A 19,027-nucleotide genomic window follows, 5' to 3' on the forward strand; every position below is an offset into this window, starting at 1 on the left:
GGTACCTCATTGAAGGAGGCCACCAGTCCAGATGTCTGGCTGGAGAATCCAAAGCGCTTCTCGATGGTTGAGATAGTGCTTTTCATATAGCCAGATGTCAGCAGCTGTGTGAGTTGCAGGAACCCTTGACAGACAACAAAGAACTGTGGGTATTAAAATGAGAAGAAGAAAATATCAGTGGGGTTTAGAACAGACTCCTGTCACAATAACTTAGGGATCTTCTACTACATCTGTTGTTACATCATGTTGTTTCTGACTGCAAGTTGTTTCTGACTTATAGTGACCCTAAGACAAGCCTGTCACAGGATTTTCTTAGCAAGATTTGATCAGAGGGGTTTTTGCCAATGCCTCCCTCTGAGGCTGAGAGAGTATAACTTGCCTAAAATGACACAGGGGGATCCATGGCTGAGCAGGGATTCAAACCCTGGTCTCTAGAGTCCTAGTCCAGCACCCAAACCACTGCACCATGCTGGCTCTGTTTTACACCTGTGCTCCTCACTAGATAGTCTACTGAAGGCACAGCAGCTGCTTTCTTCTAAGTCCTTCTGCCTCTGTCTTTCCTCTTTCCACCACCATCAATACCAGGGACAGGCTACATGTGGCCCTGGACCTGTTTGTGGCCTCCAGTGGTTGTATATTTTTGCAAATTTTTTTTGCTCCAGAATACCCCGAAATGAGCTTAATGGTTGTGCTGGGCATTTGTTTGTCTGTTTTGTTTTGTTTGTTGCATATTAGTATATTATTTTAGTATTTTGTAGTGTGGTGTTTTATCATTCGCTTTTCATTGTATATGTTTGGATAGACCGCCCTTTGGTGGAAAGGGTATTATAAATAAACATAATCACCATCATGGGATGAGTCTCATGGGATGAGTCTCATGATTGGAATGTGGAAATAGAGGGGTATAACCTTTTTAAGAGAAATAGGCCAAACAGGAAAGGAGGAGGAATAGCACTATATGTCAGAGATATTTACACCAGTGAAGAGATCCAGGACATCAATCATGGAAGCCAGGTGGAGAGCATCTGGATAAGAATTAAAGGGGAGGGAAACAACAAGGATGTTATGGTGGGAGTCTACTACAGACCCCCAAGTCAGACTGAGGAATTGGATGATATCTTTCTAGAACAGATGACCATACACTCAGAAAAGAGAGATGTAGTAGTGATGGGCGACTTCAACTATCCTGATATTTGCTGGAAGTCAAACTCAGCCAAATCCTCAAGGTCTTGCACATTCCTCACTTTCCTGGAAGACAATTTCATGGTCCAAAAGGTGGAAGAGGCAACAAGGGAGTCAGCTATTTTGGATCTCATCCTAACCAACAAGGATGACTTGGTTAATGGGGTGCAAGTGGTGGGATCTTTAGGTGGAAGTGACCATGTTCTCCTGGAGTTTGTAATACAGTGGAAAGGAGAAGCCAGGCATAGTCAAACACACATTCTAGACTTTAGGAGAGCGGATTTCAGTAAACTTAGAGAAGTATTGAGGGTGATCCTGTGGTGAGAAATACTAAAAGATAAGGGAGTTCAGGATGGATGGGAGTTTCTCAAAAGAGAGATACTGAAGGCACAATTTCAAACAGTTCCAGTGAGAAAGAAAAATCGGAGGTGTCCCAAGAAACCAGGATGGATGACTAAGGAACTTTCAACGGAGCTAAGTTTGAAACGGAAGATGTATAAGAAATGGAAAAATGGGGAAATCACTAAAGAGGAATTCAAACAAATAGCTAGCAAGTGAAGAGATAAGATCAGAAAAGCTAAAGCACAGAATGAACTCAGGCTTGCTAGAGAGGTTAAGAACAATAAAAAGGGCTTTTTTGGATATGTCCGCAGCAAAAAGAAGAAGAAGGAAATGGTAGGGCCACTGTGTGGAGAAGATGGCAAAATGCTAACAGAAGACAGAGAAAAGGCAGAATTACTCAACACCTTCTTTGCCTCAGTCTTCTCAGAAAAGGAAAAGGTTGCTCAATCTGAGGATAATGGAGCAGAGGACAGAATAGGGGAATTTCAGCACAGAATAAGTAAAGAGATAGTAGAGGAACACCTTGTTAATCTAAATGAATTTAAGTCTCCAGGACCAGATGAACTGCATCCAAGGGTACTAAAAGAACTGGCAAATGTAATATCGGAGCCATTGGCAATCATATTTGAAAACTCCTGGAAAACAGGAAAAGTCCCAGCAGACTGGAGGAGGGCAAACGTTGTCCCCATCTTCAAAAAGGGGAAGAAAGAGGATCCCAAGAATTATTGTCCAGTTAGTCTGACATCAAAACAAGGAAAGATTCTAGAGCAGATCATTAAACAGAGAGTCTGTGAACATCTAGATGGCAATTCCATAATCACAAAAAGTCAACACGGGTTTCAGAGAAACAAGTCATGCCAGACAAATCTAATCTCTTTCTTTGATAAAATTACCAGCTTGGTAGATGAAGGGAATGCTGTGGATATAGTATATCTTGATTTCAGTAAGGCCTTTGACAAGGTTTCCTATGATATTCTTGCAAACAAGCTTGTAAAATGTGGGCTAGACAAAGGAACTGTTAAATGGATCTTTTATTGGTTGACCGGCCGAACCCAAAGGGTGCTCAACAATGGCTCCTTTTCATCCTGGAGAGAAGTGACCAGTGGGGTCCCACATGGCTCTGTCCTGGGCCCAGTGCTATTCAACATCTTTATCAATGACCTGGATGACAGAATTGGGAGCATACTTATCAAATTTGCAGATTACACCAAATTAGGAGGAATAGCTAATACTCCAGAGGACAGGATCAACTTTCAAAATGATCTGAATAGACTAGAAAGCTGGGCCAAAGCTAACAAAATGAAATTCAATACAGAGAAATGTAAGGTACTGCACTTAGGGCAGAAAAATGAAATGCACAGATATAGGATGGGGGACACCTGGCTGAATGAAACTACATGTGAAAGGGATCTGGGAGTCCAAGTAGACCACAAGTTGAACATGAGTGAACAGTGTGATGCGGCAGCTAAAAAGGCCAATGCTATTTTAGGCTGCATCAATAAAAGTATAGTGTCTAGATCAAGAGAAGTAATAGTGCCACTGTATTCTGCTCTGGTCAGGCCCCACCTGGAATATTGTGTCCAGTTCTGGGCGCCACAATTCAGAAAGGACATTGAGAAACTGGAGCGTGTCCAGAGGAGGGCGACTAAAATGGTGAAAGGTCTGGAAACCTTGCCCTATGAGGAATGACTCAGGGAGCTGGGGATGTTTAGCCTGGAGAAGAGAAGGTTAAGAGGTGATATGATAGCCCTGTTTAAATATTTGAAAGGATGTCATGTTGAAGAGGGAGCAAGCTTGTTTTCTGCTGCTCCAGAGAACAGGACCTGGAACAATGGATGCAAGCTGCAGGAAAGGAGGTTCCATTCAACATTAGGAGGACCTTCCTGAGAGTAAGGGCTGTTTGACAGTGGAACACACTCCTTCCTCGGAGTGTAGTGGAGTCTCCTTCCTTGGAGGTCTTTAAGCAGAGGCTAGAAGGCCATCTGCTGGGGATGCTTTGATTTGGATTTCCTTCATGGCAGGGGGTTGGACTGGATGGCCCGTGCGGTCTCTTCCAACTCTATGATTCTATGATCCTTTTCACTATGTTTGGAAGACCTCTGGGCCTCCATGGGTGAAGAAATTCACAATTTAAAAATCAACAATACTTTTTGCCCTAAATGTACTCTAGGCCTGGGTTTTATGTGATTTCAGGAATTAAGAAGACCAGGGGAGGACAGAAGCTCTTGGATATGTCTCATCCATAGGGTTGCCATGAGTCGAGATTAACTCAAGGGCAGTTAACAACAAATGTGTCAAAAATTCTTGTAGTGGAGACAATCATGGGGTATGTGTTGAGAATTCTTGTGGGGGAGACAATGCGTTCATTTTGCATGCATACATATACCTAGGCCTCATTCCCACTTACAGATAAATTGTTGTGTGATCCGAATCGAAGGATCGATTCGACATTGGAGCATGGTTTCCACTACATTTGCCCCGATTCCGTTTTCTGTTATTTTCTGTCATCAAAATAGACCACTTGTGATTCCCATTCATGTATGAATCGATTCAAAATAATTTGGTTCCAGCCGGTCGAAGGGCAAATTTGAATTGATTCTGACCCATTTGTGGTTCACACTTGCGTTGAATCAATTTGGTGAAAAAGATGTGGAACAAAGCAACCTAAAAAAGATATGGGTTAAACGGGTCTAGTGCATGGCCCTCCACACCGAATCGCTGCAGCAAATTGATTTAAGTGGGAACCAGGGTCGTTTGAACTGGTTCAAACCGAATTGTGATCTGGTTTAAAAGGTAGTGGGAATGAGGCCCTACATATACATACATATATAGTTACACCCCAGGCTGCTGTGGGGGTTATGGGGATAATATGAAATACTTTGAATATTGAAGCAGAGTGATTTGGAGATTAATAATCAGTATTGTAAAGTGCTCAAAATTTCCATTTCCCTCAGTGTTTTCTTTGTCCTCCTTTGTTGTTTGTTTGCTTGCTTGTTGAAGAAGAGAGGGAGAGATCCCACACCTGGAGCTTCCACATTCTTCACCATGCCCTGAATATCTATTTTTATATTCTGCCCTGCCTGTGATGTCTGCATGCTACAAAGGAGGAAGGAGCGGAGCAGCTGGAAGTCCAGCCAAGCTTGCTGGGACTGAAGCGCTTGATGCTTCTTTGACCCAAGAAGGAGTCAGGTGGGCAGATGGTTTTGAAACGCCTGCCAGCCAGTTCTAGGTATACAAGTGCAAGAGCGTGAGGAGCGTTTTGGGTCAAAGGAGCCAGCAGGTATTAGCAGATGGTGCTCTGAGAGCTCGGGTGGAAAAGCCTGCTGCTTGAACGGCTTGTTCTCTTCTCCCCTTTCTTTCAGAAGATTGAAAGTAAACTTAAAACTGGCCACAGTACATGAGGAAACTGCCTTCTCCTGCATATAGCAATCAGCTCTCAGCCCTTATTTCTGGAACCTTTTTAATATGCCTCAACTCTCAGTTCTTGGGAGTCAAACAGAGCCTCATTATCAGGAGCTTTGTTGTTGTTGTTAATCTCCGTCAAGTAGATCTTGACTCACAGTGACCCTGTGGATGAGACAGCTCCAAGACTCCTATCCTCCACTATTCTTCTAAGCTCTTGCAGATTCATACTTTGGACCTCCTTAATTGAGTCCATCCATCCAACATGTGGGCCTCATTCCCACTACATTTTAAACCAGTTTGCAAATCAGTTTGAAGCCGTTTAAATGACCATGGTTCGCACTTGAACTGAATCACTGAAGCGATTCGGAAAGGAGGACCATGCACTAGACCCATTTAACCCATGTCTTTTTGATACTGATTTTTTTCTGTGTCTTTTTGGATAAATCGATTCCGCGCAAGTGTGAACCAGATGCGGATCGGATTCGATTCAAATTTGCCCTTTGGCTGGCTGGAGGGGGTCCAATTTGCATTTATTCATTCGTCAGTGTGAACCACAAGTGGGTTATTTTATTTTATTTTGCATCAAGAAAATGCGATCGGGACAAATGTAGTGCGAACTACGCTCTGCTGCCAAACCAATCCATCGATTCAGATCGCAAAGCGATTTATTTGTAAGTGAGAATGCAGCCAATGTCTTCCTTTCTTTCTAGCTCCCTCCATCTTTCCTAGAATTGTTGTCTTTTCTAATGATTCATGGCTTCTCATGATGTGGCCAAAGTATGACAGCCTCAGTTTAGTTAGCTTTGCCTCCAGGGAAAATTCAGGCTTGATCTGTTGTTGTTACAAGTTTTTTTTTTTATAGAATTGAAAGATATAACTGTGTTATGTTAGTCTGTTAGTTAGTTGTGTTAGTCTGTAGAATTGGTATGTAGAGAGATCTTGTAGCACCTTTGAGACTCACTGAAAGAAAGAAATTGGCAGCAGGAGCTTTTGTCGACTTCAGTCTACTTCCTCAGTTTTTTTACAAAGCGCCATAAGTTTACACAGTGCTGTACATAATCAGTTGAGTTAAAATAAAGACCCTCCTGAGGCGTACAATCTAAAGTAAACAATAATAAGGGTTCATGTTAAAATAGAACAGTAAAATATATGTTCTATGACCCATTTATCTGTTCTTTTTGCTGTCCATGGTATCCTCAGCACTCTTCTCCAGCACCACTTCTCAAATGAATTTATTCTCTTTTTGTCCATTTCCTCAACTGGCCAGCTCTCGCATCCATACATGGTAATGGGGAATACAATTGCTTGTACAATTCTAACTTTCGTGCCTAGTTGTATTATCTTTTCTCTTTAGGAGCGTTTCTAGTTCTTTCATAGCTGCCCTCCCCGTTCTTAGTCCTCTGATTTCTTCACTGCTTTCTCCGCTCTGATCAATGTTTGATCCAGTTATACAAACAGATTTCTATTTGCCTCCTCCTCACTGTCTGAATTCTCAGAGTCCAGTGGGTGAGTTATGATACACACCACAAAGTAACTAGGAATATTTCTTTCCCCCCATTTTACAAGGAGTTTGTGGGCTCCTTTTGGTCCCAGCCCACTGAAATCTCAGACCTCAGTAGTCCAATCTAAATCTAAGGTGGTTCTCAAATATGTAGCACTATATGGGAAATTAGTGAATAGAAGATGAAAATGCATTTCAGATAGACTGCATCCATCACAGATTAAGAACAAGAAACCCAAGAACAGTGGGAAATACAATTCTAAGTGCAGCGGACTCTTTAGCTGTTGGTTGGTTTAACTTTTTGACAGAAGCATGTTGAAAATTGCCTTTCTTGCTTCAACACAAATAAATAGGAAAGAGATGTAAAGGCAGCATGGGTTAAGGGTTGGATCCACACTGCAAAAATTAACGTGGTTTGACTCTGCTTTAATTGCCATGGCCCAATGCTATGGAATTCTGGGATTTGTAGTTTTGTGAGATATTTAGACTTCTCTGTTAGAGGGCTCTGGTGCTAAAAGATGCCACAGATTTCAGGATTCCACAGCATTCAGCCATGGCAGTTAAAGTGCTATAAACTGCATTAATTTTGCAGTGTGGCAGCAACTGAGACCAGCTCTGGATAGATGGGGTCAGTTGTGATTGCTTAAAGGCGATACAAATGTCCTCTCTGCATATGTCACTCTGTAGAAAGGACATAAACTCTTACAGGCTCACGAAGCTACTTCCAAAAATACAGTTGTTGTGAAGCATTTAAACCCATCCTGGAGTCTGCCCACTTGAATAAAAAAAATACCTACAGCACTCCATATAAATTCTCAGTGTCTGAATCGGAGCCTCTATAAATGGCAGTCCCAGCACATTCAGCTGAACTTTAGAAGGCACAAATGGAGTGCCCTTTACCGCTGAGTCTTCATACCATTTTGGCAGAGCTTTCTCTGCCTATAAACCTGTATTTGGCCTCCTTGAACCTCTCCAAAAAGCAGCCAGTTTTTCAAAGAGCATGTCTGGGAAAAGAAAGGCGGCAGCTAGAAGCCACCTGTCCAAAATGAAAATGCCTTTCTTTCACTTTTTTTTTTGTCCTGCAAAGTTGGGGCAATTCGTTTAGGATGTGCTCAAGGAACTTACTCTGACAGTGCGAAATGGATTCTTGCAGGGGAGTCTTTTGTGCATGCCATCGCTGTCTGACATTTTCTCATCTGTGCTTTGTGACTCTGCAAAAGAAAAATCGTGGCATTAAACGTACAGGGGGTTTCAACTTGGGTTTGCAGAATGTGATGCTGTTTGGTTGGAAAATGCAAACAGCAAGTCTTATTTGAGCTGCCTGCATCACTTTTCAGGTTTTGACTTCTGTCTGCCTTTTGGGAGGTTTTTTGAAGAGGTGGCGAATGGGGAGCAAAACTGCGGCATTTTGCAATAGTTTTCAGTCATTTGGGGGTGTACAAAAACAAGTCACCAAAGGGAAAATTTAACTGAGTGGCCAGAGGGCTTGGAGGGCCTCCAGGACCATAAAATGCAATCCTGAACGGCATGTGTTACTCTTTGCCTATTCTTTTCCTAAGAGGATGAATCCTCAGTTTGCATCATGGTTATAATTTCAAAACTCCAAAGCCCAATCCCCGCACCCCCAGTAACTTTAAGAAGCGATTTCTCTGAAGATGCCAGCCACAGATGCAGGCAAAACGTCAGGAATAAAGTGTTCTAGAACATGGCCACATAGCCCGAAAAACCCACAAAAAACTGTTTAAGAAGAGACATCACTCCAAGCACAAATATTAATGGGGAGGGGGTTAGTATATTTGATAGATTCTGCTTCATTCTCTCCTGTTTTAAATTCAGGCTAGCAAAATTGTTGAGGCCAATACAATTTGGACCACCTTTCTGTTGTCAAGCTAGATCTTGTCAAGACAAGCAGAAGAACATTAAACCATTATGTTTCTATAGCACTTAAGGAGGGAGAACAAAAAATAAGCGGGAGGCATAAATCCAAAGTATCAGCTGACACTTGTAAATAGTTTCTGTGGCTCCTGCAGAACAAGCGGAGGGTGCTCTCTTAGTCCTAGCTTTTTATTGAGAGGATTGTTTGCTTTATTCAGTGTGGATCACATACAGTAGACAGCATTTTTAACATCCCTGTGTCGTTCCTTTTTCAGTATTGCATTGACACTAAAAATTTTATTGGTTCAGTAGCATTATCACAATGTAGTAGTTTCCGCATTGGACTATTATGCCAATGAAAACAAGGTTTGAATCTCTGATTGGCCATGGAAGCCCACTGGGTGATCTTAGGCAAGTTGCACTCAGAGGAAGGCAAAGGCAACCCTCTGAGCAAGTCTTGCCATGATAACCCCATGATAGGGTTGCCAAAGGTTTGCCACAGGCTGAAACAACTTGGAGGCACACAACAACAACAATTCACCCAAGAGACTCAAATGGAGATAATGTTCAGTAATCACCTGCCCCCCCCCCCCCCAACACAAACTACCTCCAGCAAACTGATGGCCTTCTTACACTCAGTCAAACCACTAGTCCATCTGTTTATTCTATTTGATGCATGGCTATATCCTTTCCCCCCACCCACCCCAGAAAAAACATACAAGACAGCATACACCTAAATGGCTTGGGCCCAGGGTACCTGGAGGACCGCCTCTCCCCATACAGTCCGCCCCGCACTCTCAGGTCAGGTGGGAAACATCTTTTGAGAGTTCCAGATGCTCGATTTAGTTCATCTCGGAGGGCATTTTCAGTTTCGGCCCCTCAGCTCTGGAACTCTCTCCCCCATGAGCTCCGTACAGTCACCACCCTTGATGGTTTTAAGAAGAACCGTTCTGAAGACCTTTTTATTTCGCCAGGCTTTCCCCCCATGAGCCTGTTGTCATCTTTTCTCCCCTGGCAATGTAATTGGCAGATTCCATCTATCCAGCCATTTGTATGGGGTTGTTTTGTAGGGTTTTAATTGTTTTTAATTGTTAATTGTTGTATTTTTATGATATGATGTATGTTTTACTTGCTGTTGTACACCACTGTGATCCCTGGAATAGCGGTATAGAAATAAATTAAATTATTATTATTATTATTATTATTATTGTCTTCCAACACCCATAAGTGCTCATTTTAGCCCCAAATCAACTCCTCCTAGCTTACAGAATTCAAAGATATCCAATCCGCACTGCAGAAATAATCCAGTTTGACACTGTTTTAATTGCCCTGGCTCAGCGGGCAGGAATCCTGGGAATTGTAACTTATTGTGGCACCAAAGCTCTCTGACAGAGAAGACATAGAAGTTTATCGCACTGGGTTCTCGGCCCGGCCTGGCAGGAAACGGAAACGAGTGGGGGACGGATTTTACCGCACACGCCCGTCCCTCACTCGTTCCGTTCCCCCTCTCTTCCCTGCCCATTCTGTTCCAGAGGGAACGCTTTTTGAGAACTGTTCAGAACAGTTCTCAAAAATTTTCCCCTCTGGAACAGATTAAGAACGGAAGAGAGGGGAAACGGAACGAATGAGGGACGGGTGCGTGCGGTAAAATCCGTCCCCTACTCATTCCTCACTCGTCCCTGCTCCTTCCGTTCCGTGCTCAAAACAGAACGGAAGGAGCCAATGCGATAAAGTTCTAAATGTCTCACAAAACTACAATTCCCTTAATTCCATAGTACTGAGCCATAGCAGTTAAAATAGTGTCAAACTGGATTATTTCTGCAGTGTGGATGCAGTTGTGTTAGTCTGGAAAAGGTACACAGAGGGAACTTGCAGCACTGTTGAGACTATCTGAAAAAGAAATGCTTTATGCGGAAAGACTTAGGGAGCTGGGTATGTTTAGCCTGAAGAAGAGAAGGTTAAGGGGTAATATGATAGCCTTGTTTAAGTATTCGAAGGGGTGTCATATTGAGGATCATACAAACATAGAATAATAAATCCTTGAATTGGAAGAGACCCTAAGTGCCATCCAGTCCAATCCCCTCCCATGCAGGAATTCTCAATGAAAGCATACCCGACAAATGGTCATCCAGCCTCCGTTTAAAGTCATTCAGGGAGAGAGACTCCACCGCTCTCCGAGGGAGTATATTACACTGACAAACAGCTCTTACCGTCAGGAAGTTCCTTCTAATGTTTAGGTGGGATCTCTTTTCCTGTAGCTTCCATTCATTGTTCCGGGTCCTGTTCTCTAAAGCAGCAGAAAACAAGGATAGAGCAAGCTTGTTTTTTGCTGCTTCAGAGACTAGAACACAGAGCACTGAATGCAAGCTCCAGGAAAAGAGATTCCACCTCACAGTAAGAGTGGTTGGACAGTGGAACACACTCGCTTGGAGAGTGGTGGAGTCTCCTTCCTTGGAGGTCTTTAAGCAGAGGCTGGATGGCCATCTGTTGGGTATGCTTTGATTGAGAGTTCCTGCATGGCAGAATGGGGTAGGACTGGGTGGCCCTTGCGGTCTCTTCAAACTCTAGGATTCTGTGATGCTATGGTTCTATGAAAGTGCATCCTCTACCACAGAGCTGTGGGCTCCTCCCCAGAACTGTAAGTATGTTCTCCTATATGGACTCTTCAAGGAGAAACAAAAAACATTCTGCTACAAAAATTTGGAATCCATGGATTTGTTTTAAAGCAGGGATGGCCTGGATTCAGTACGGAACTGGCCTTCCCATGTGAAGACAGCCTGCACTCACATTGGGGCTTGGCCCGGGTTGTCTTGACCGAAGGGTTAATGTGAGGGTTGGGGGAACCAGTGTAAATGGCCCGTGTGGACATGCCCTGCAGCTCCTGAATGCTGGCTCCTGAGGAAGTTCTGCTCCAAAAAATGAATCTCCCCCCCCCCCCCCCCCGCAAATGCATGAGATTCAGCAGAGGAGCAGTAGCTGTAGAAAGTGTGAATGCATGCAGGTCTACACTGGGTGGAATACTCTAGGCCTCACCTGGAGTATTGCAGTCTCAAAGCAGCCCCAAATTTCCCTGGTACCTCCGTATTCTGAAGCAATGATGGGCAGCTCTTTACATAGCATCCTGCTGTACCTCCTGGCATCATTGCCACTGCCACGGGTCAAAAACCAGGCAGCCAGCATCAATCACATGGCAGGGCACCTTGTTGTGACTTCAGGGGGAGCAAGCTGCACCAACAACATGCATTACAAGATCACTGTGAACAGCCACCCAGCATCACTTTGCAGTGTCCTGGATTTTCCTGGAACAGCTGGAGCAAGTGGTAGGTTTTTAAAATTTGCATTAAAGGCAAGGATGGTCAGGATTCAGTGAGGATTTGGCCTTTGCACTTGAAGGGTGCATTCCCACTAAGATTTAAAGCAAATCGCTGATTGAGTTGTATGACCATCTTTCCCATTTGAAACCGGTCCTTATCCTATTTTGATTGATTGCTGTTACGATAAAGCAAGGCATACACACACACAAAAGTGTTTTGTTTTTTTTCCACAAGGGCCTACTGAAAGTATGGGAGAAACTAAAACTAAGGTTATGTAAAAAAAATCCTCAAAAATGCTCCCCTCATGAGGCGTTTTTTTGGAAAGGAGAGTAATCCCAGAGTAAGATAGATCAGATATACAGACTTGTTAAAATTTGGTAAGGAGAACATTGAGATAAAATCCCAAGAGGAATTGAAATTAGCGGGAATTGAGTGTCATTGGTACCTATACAGACAGCTAAGAGAAAGATGGAAAATGGATCAAAAGCTAATAGGAATTAATAATCAAACATCTGAATGGGAGGAAATAATAGAAAAGGGCAAGAAAAAGATGATTACTAAATATTATAAAATGATATTAACATGGGATATGGAGGAAGAAGTGATAAGCATGATTCGCTGGGCCCAAAACATAGGGAAAAATTTGGAATATCAGAATTGGGAAAACATTTGGAGAGGTACAAAATACACAGTTAACCAAGAGCTAAAAGAAAATACGTACAAAATGACGCATAGATGGCATTTGTTCCCACAAAAAATCACATATATGTATAAAAATAATAATCCATATTGTTGGAAATGCGATAGTAAGATTGGAACTTACTACCACATGTGGTGGACATGCAAGAAGGCAAATCAATATTGGGTAGAGGTGTATAAGGTAATAACACTGGAACTGAAAATCCAAATGGTTTTCGCACCTGAAACATTCCTGTTAGGCATGTTAAATGATGAGCTGAATAAGAAATATGGGAAATTATTGCTTCATCTTTTATCCTGTGCAAGAATTGTCTACGCAAAACTATGGAAGACAAAACAAATTCCGTCTATAGAACAATGGTTAAATAAAGTATTTGAGGTGGCAGAGATGGATAAGATGACATGTTGGATGAGAGAAAAGAGTGAAGAACAGGTTAAAAAAGAATGGGACCTTTTTAATATTTTTTTAAAGGAAAGATGGAACAATGTTATTTTTTGCTAAAACAAAGGAAGAAATATGATAATAAAAGGTTACAGAGAGTTTATGTTGTAAAAAAGATAAGACAAACGCTTGAAAGTTTGTTTAAAAAAGACGCAGTGCACAATTACATTAACGAACGTCTTTTTTTAAAGTTGAATGAAAGTTTACTTAATGAATAAGAAACAAAAGCTAGGCTAGTTAAATGAGAAATATCTGACCAAGAAACTATGTAAAATGGATTAATTTGTAGAGGAAAGTTAACCAATTAAGGTGAGGGGAACGTATAGCAAATGGTTAAGATAAAACAAAACAAAAAACCCCCCAGGAATATAAGAAAAATATAATAATAATAATAATAATAATAATAAATTGTTCATTTATTAACCGCTTTTCCAATGATCAAAGCGGTGTACAGAAATTGTTAAAAACAGACAATAAAATCAGTAGAAACCACATCTTAAAAGTACATAATTAAAATGGATTAAATGCAACCAAAATTTAAAAGCATCCAATGACATTATTAAAATCAAGAATCATAGATACTATACATCGATAGGGGAATATATTCTTAAATGGAATTAGGAGGGAAGGCTTGAAGGAAGAGATGAGTTTTTAAAGCCTTCTTAAAGGCTTCCACTGATCCACTAAGACGGATCCCTTCAGGTAAGGCATTCCATAGAGAGGGCGCCACGGCCGAAAAGGCCCTTTGTTGAGTGGACACCAACCTCATCTTAGGTTGGTTAAGAGACAGTTTTCCAGAAATTCTGAGTGTGTAGGGAGGATTATGCAGGGAGAGGCGTTCCCTCAAGTGACCCGGGCCCAAGCCATTTAGGGCTTTAAAGGTAATAACCAACACTTTGTACTGGGACCGGAAACGAATTGGCAGCCAGTGTAGAGATTTTAAAATATGTGTTATATGATCAAATCTCGTTGTGCCCGTAATTAGCCTGGCTGCTGCATTTTGGATCACTTGAAGTTTCCGAACCTGATACAAAGGTAGTCCCATGTAGAGCGCATTGCAGAAATCCAAACGAGAGGTTACCAGCGCATGTACTACTTTTTCTAGGTTCCCTCGGTCCAGACAGGGACGCAGTTGGTGTATCAGCCGAAGCTGATACCAAGCACTCCTGGCCATCGCATCTATTTGAGATGATAAACATAGGGATGGATCCAGGAGTACTCCCAAACTACGTACTTTGTCCTTCAGGGGAAGTTTAATCCCATCAAGGACAGGATGACAAATTTCCCTGCCCGGGCCAGGCGAACCTATCCTGAGTACCTCTGTTTTCTCTGGATTCAATCTGAGTTTGTTTTTCCTCATCCAACCCATTACTGCCCCCAGGCAGGCGTCCAGAGGAGAGATGCCATTCTTAGTCACTGTGTCAGTCGGAGACATAGAGAGATAGATCTGGGTGTCATCAGCATACTGATAACACCGAGCTCCATGGCTCCGGATGATCTCTCCCAGCAGCTTCATGTAAATATTAAATAGCATGGGGGACAGAATGGCGCCTTGAGGGACGCCCGATGTAAGCTCTCTTTTCCGAGAGCAGCTGTCCCCCAGCCTCACCATCTGGAACCTTCCCGAGAGATAGGACCGGTTAGGACCAATATAAGTTGCAGGAAGTAGATCCTACGTGTTAAATGTTTTTTATGGTAACTGTCAAGAGAGACAATATATGTTAGTAAAGAAATTAGACAACTAAGATACAGAAATCAGAAAAGACGTGTTAGAATATGAAGATATGAAGAAAGAGTAGGCAAATATGTAAACATGTTTAGTGACGGGAATGAGTACTTTGTTTGTATGTATGTATGCATATATGTATGTATGTAATTATGTTAAGTTTATGTTTTGTTATGTATGTTTTGTGAAAAACCAACAAAAAGTAATTTTTTAAAAAAGTGTTTTTCCCCAGAAACTAGTTTCCTAACAGTTCTTTTGAAAATAATCGATTCCGAAGTGTGTTTAACAAGTGGTAATGGCGAATCTGAATCGCATCATTCCGGAGGGGAGGGATTAATGGCAGAGGGGTGCTTACTATCCCTCCTCAGTTTGTGGTAGATCCACCATTTTCTCCCTCTCAGTGCTGCCTTTGTACTTGTGGGGTGACCTATGGGCGATTGGGTTTTTTAAAAAATAAATAAAATAAAATTAACAGAAGATTCAATGCACTGATTTTGCATCTACTTGCCATCAGTGAGGCAAGTAGTTGCAAAATTATTCTATCAATTTGTTTAAAAAATTGATAGATTTGATTCATTGGTTTTGCAGCTCATAGTGAGGCAAGTAGTTGCAAAACCACTGAATCAAATCTTCTATCAATTTAGTGTGTGTGTGTGTGTGTGTGTGTGTGTGTGTAGTTCCCAAGCCAGGCTGCCTGAGCTGTCGCTTATATCACAGATGATTGATATACATTTTGAAGCGGCGCAAGCAAGTGGGGATGAAAATCGTGCCAAAAAACAAGCAATCACAAGGGGATAATGAAAAGATCTGCTTTCATAGTGGGAAAGATGGATCTTTTGGAATCGATTTACCAACACAGAGAACTTTATCGCATTTGGCTCCTTCCATTCCGTTCTGAGCACAGAACGGAAGGAGCAGGGACGAGTGCAGAATGAGTGGGGGACGGATTTTACCACACGCACCCGTCCCTCATTCGTTCCATTCCCCCTCTCTCCGTTCTTAATTCGTTCCAGAGGGGGAAATTTTTGAGAACTGTTCTGAACAGTTCTCAAAAAGCATTCCCTCTGGAACGGAATGAGAAGGGAAGAGAGGGGGAACAGAACGAGTGAGGGACGGGTGTGTGCGGTAAAATCAGTCCCCCACTTGTTCCGTTTCCTGCCGGGCCGTTCTCAGAGCGGCCCTAAAGCCTAATGCGATAAAGCTCAGAGTGAAGGCGAATCAGAAACCAGTTTAAATGTAAGTGGGAATGAGCCTGAAGACAGTCTGCACTTGAATCAGTTTCGGTCATGTATTGTCTGGACTGGGGCAACATGTGTGCGGGGGGGGGGGGGCAGAATTGATATATATGGCCCATGTAGACATGCCCTTCTGTACCTGACTCCTGGCTGCTGAAGAAGTTCTGCTACAAAACGAAACAAAACAAAACACAATTTTTCTCTCCAATGCATGAGAATTAACTTTTGATAGTGTTGGCCTGGGCCAGGATGGTAAAATGCTTTTCAGCCTATTTGTGTTGTCAGAATCCAAGCTTTTTTTCCTGAAGAAAGGAAAGCTTTCTGAAACCTTTCAGGCCACCTATAAATGGAGCAGAGGTAGAGATGTTGTGATTTGGGTTCAGTAGATGGCCTTGGGGAAGCTCATGTTCTCTCTTCGGAAGTATCCTTTGCAGATTATGTTCGGTGCAAAAAGATATTGCTGCAGCAATGTTGGTGAGGAATTAAAGCTCTCTCCTCATATACTCAAGAATCATCTGTATAAAAAGGGTGATTTTCAGGAGATGGATTTATACCATGGAAGACTGACTTTCCTCACAAATTTCAATGGGATCTAGGATTTAACTAATTTTGTCTGGCAGCAACCCTTTGAGGGTATCTGGTTGCATCTGTAGGCTTCACAGAATAAGATTAATGCAAATTTGACCCCCATAACAGGAATAAAGGAATTTAGTATATTGTTTCACTTTACTGTTTCTATTTTTGCAGAAAGCTGATCCCTGCAAGGGTGAAAAGGAATATAAAAACCCCTGAGAAAAAATAGCATGTGGTTTGAATTTATGTGAGGTGTGTGAGTGCGCACACATGCACATGCGGACAATTTTTCACTGAATGATGTTCAGCTTTCTCTCTTTGCCTTTCTACACACACACACACACACACACACACACACACACATCTGAGGTATTCTCAAAGCATTTTCATACACTGACATCTTTGGGAGGGCGTTTCCCAAGGGCTGCCTTTCCGTGTCATAACGCCAGGCAAACTCTGACTCATTAATGTCATTAAATTGACTGTGCAAACATCAACAAATTACTCGCATGAAGCTCATTACAAGGAGGGGGAGGGCAAATGCTCACAGGGAGGCTTAATTACCTACTGTTTGTACATAAATTACTTTGCAGGACTCAGATGGAGAACGCTCTCCAAAGAGCACTGCAAATTTATCTTGGCTCTAAGCTTTGGCTTCTCCCTTAGAACTGAACATAAATCTTCAGGGCTTTTGCAGATCTATTTTTTTGAGAAGCAATAATTGTCACTTTACAGTATTTTGCTCCTGCAGCAACTGTGTGGAAGCTGCACAGACATAATGAGAAGGGAAGGAGCAACAGTTTATTTCTGCGTATAGATGGACCAGCTGGTTATTACCTATAACTCCCTGACAACCTAGAATCATAGAATCACAGAGTTGGAAGAGACCCCAAGGCCCATCCAGTCCAACCCATTCTGCCATGCAGGAATTCACAATCAAAGCATCTCCATTGATAGAAAGCCATCCAGCCTCTGTTTAAAGACATCCAAAGAAGGAGACTCCACAACTCTTTGAGGTAGCAGCGTCTTGCACTGTCAAATAGCTCTTACTGTCATGAGAAGTTCCTCCTGTTGTTGAGCTGGAATCTCTTTTCTTGTAACTTGCATCCATTGCTCCATTGTCTCCTAGTCTCTGGAGCAGCAGGAAACAAGCTTGCTCCCTCCTCAATGTGACATCCCTTCAAGTATTTAAACAGGGCTATCATATCACCTCTTAACCTTCTCTTCTCCAGGCCAAACGTACCCAGCTCCCTAAGTCGTTCTTCATAGGCCATGGTTTCCTTTCCAGGCCCTTCACCATTTTAGTCGCCCTCCTCTGGACATGCTCTTGTTTGTCAACATGCTTTTTGAATTGTGCCCAGAACTGGACACTGGATTCTAGGTGAGGCCTGACCAAACCAAAATAGAGTGGCACTATGACATCCCTTGATCTAGACACCAGGGACGTAGCCAAGGGGGGGATCTTGGGGTCTGGACCCCCCCCTTCCATTAGAAAAATGAATGGTATGTGCTGCTGCGCCGCTGCACCCAAGTCCCATTATAATGGTGGCACTTAGTCTGGACCCCCCCCCTTCCTAAAATCCTGGCTACGTCCCTGTAGACACTATACTTCGATTGATGCAGCCTAGAATTACATTGGTCACGCCTCACCTGGAATACGATGTCCAGTTCTAGGCACCACAATTCAAAAAGGATGCAGAGAAACTGAAGTGTGTCCAAACAAGGGCCACCAAAATGGTGAAGGGCCTGGAAACCATGAAGCCCTCTGAGGAGAAACTTAGCGAACTGGGGATGTTAAACTTGGAAAAGAGGTGGTTAGGAGGTGATATGATAGTCCTGCTTAAGAATTTGAAGCAGTGTCACATTGAGGATGGAGGAAGCTTGTTTTCTGCTGCTTCAGAGACTAGAACAATGGATGCAAGCTACAGGAAAAGAGATTCCACACAAACATTAGGAAGAACGTTCTAACAGTAAGAGCTGTTCGACAGTGGAAGACACTTCCTCAATGAAGGGAAGTGGAGTTTCTTTCCTTGGAGCTCTTTAAAGAGAGGCTGGATGGCCATCTGTCAGGGATGGTTTGATTTTGAGTTTCTGCATGGCAGAATGGGGTTGGACTGGATGGCCCTTGGGGTCTCTGCCAACTCTGTGATTCTATGATTCAGTTTTAATGATGGTCATTGGGGAGAAAGGCAGAAGGAAGGATGTTGCCTAAAGCCTAGGAGAGTAGATAACCATACAAATGAATATTGGGATGAACTGATCTAGAGAATAATTTCCTGGCACCTTACACACATTTCAACAGTAACTAACCACCATCCTCATGAAGGCACTCTTGAGCAGTTCATCACACACCCCTCTGTTTCACAGAGGCTGTGAGAGTGTGACTTGCCTAGGGTCACCCAGTGGTTTTTCATAGCTGAATGGGGATCCAAACTCTGGTCTCCGGAGTCATAAACCATCACTTCAACCATTACACCACTCTGGCCTGGAACAGACGATTAAAACGCACCATGCCGATGCCAATTTTAGGGTTAGGGACCGCGCACCACCGCACAGTCCCTAACCCTAGTATGTGCCAGCGACGCAATAATTACGGCATCCTGTGTACACGGGCACTGCCATTTTGATGTAGCGGATGCATTGGGACCGCACATTGCGGCTCATCCATTACATCACAAGTGCACCATTGGCGCACTCGCAACGTAACAATGGCAGCGCAAAAAAAAACCCGGG

At 42.8% G+C, this 19,027-nt stretch overlaps 1 protein-coding gene across 7 annotated transcripts in view; it reads right to left on the minus strand.

Moving 5' to 3' along the window:
- The window catches only part of LOC149320190 (solute carrier organic anion transporter family member 2B1-like), a 144,290-nt gene that overhangs the window by 79,942 nt on the left and 45,321 nt on the right, over positions 1–19,027 (minus strand). For all 7 annotated transcript variants that reach the window (XM_089513106.1, XM_089513104.1, XM_089513108.1 and 4 more), the window contains exons 3-4: positions 7,556–7,641; positions 6–143 (exon numbers count right to left, since the gene is read on the minus strand). In XM_089513106.1, coding sequence (XP_089369232.1) covers positions 6–143; positions 7,556–7,618 — 201 coding nt within the window. In that variant the 5' untranslated portion in view covers positions 7,619–7,641. The remainder of the gene's footprint in view (positions 1–5; positions 144–7,555; positions 7,642–19,027) is intronic.

Source organism: Sceloporus occidentalis, unplaced genomic scaffold (assembly GCF_023333645.1).
Source record: "Sceloporus occidentalis isolate IW3139 unplaced genomic scaffold, rSceOcc1.0.p SCAF_2, whole genome shotgun sequence".
Taxonomy (NCBI): Eukaryota; Metazoa; Chordata; class Lepidosauria; order Squamata; family Phrynosomatidae; genus Sceloporus; species Sceloporus occidentalis.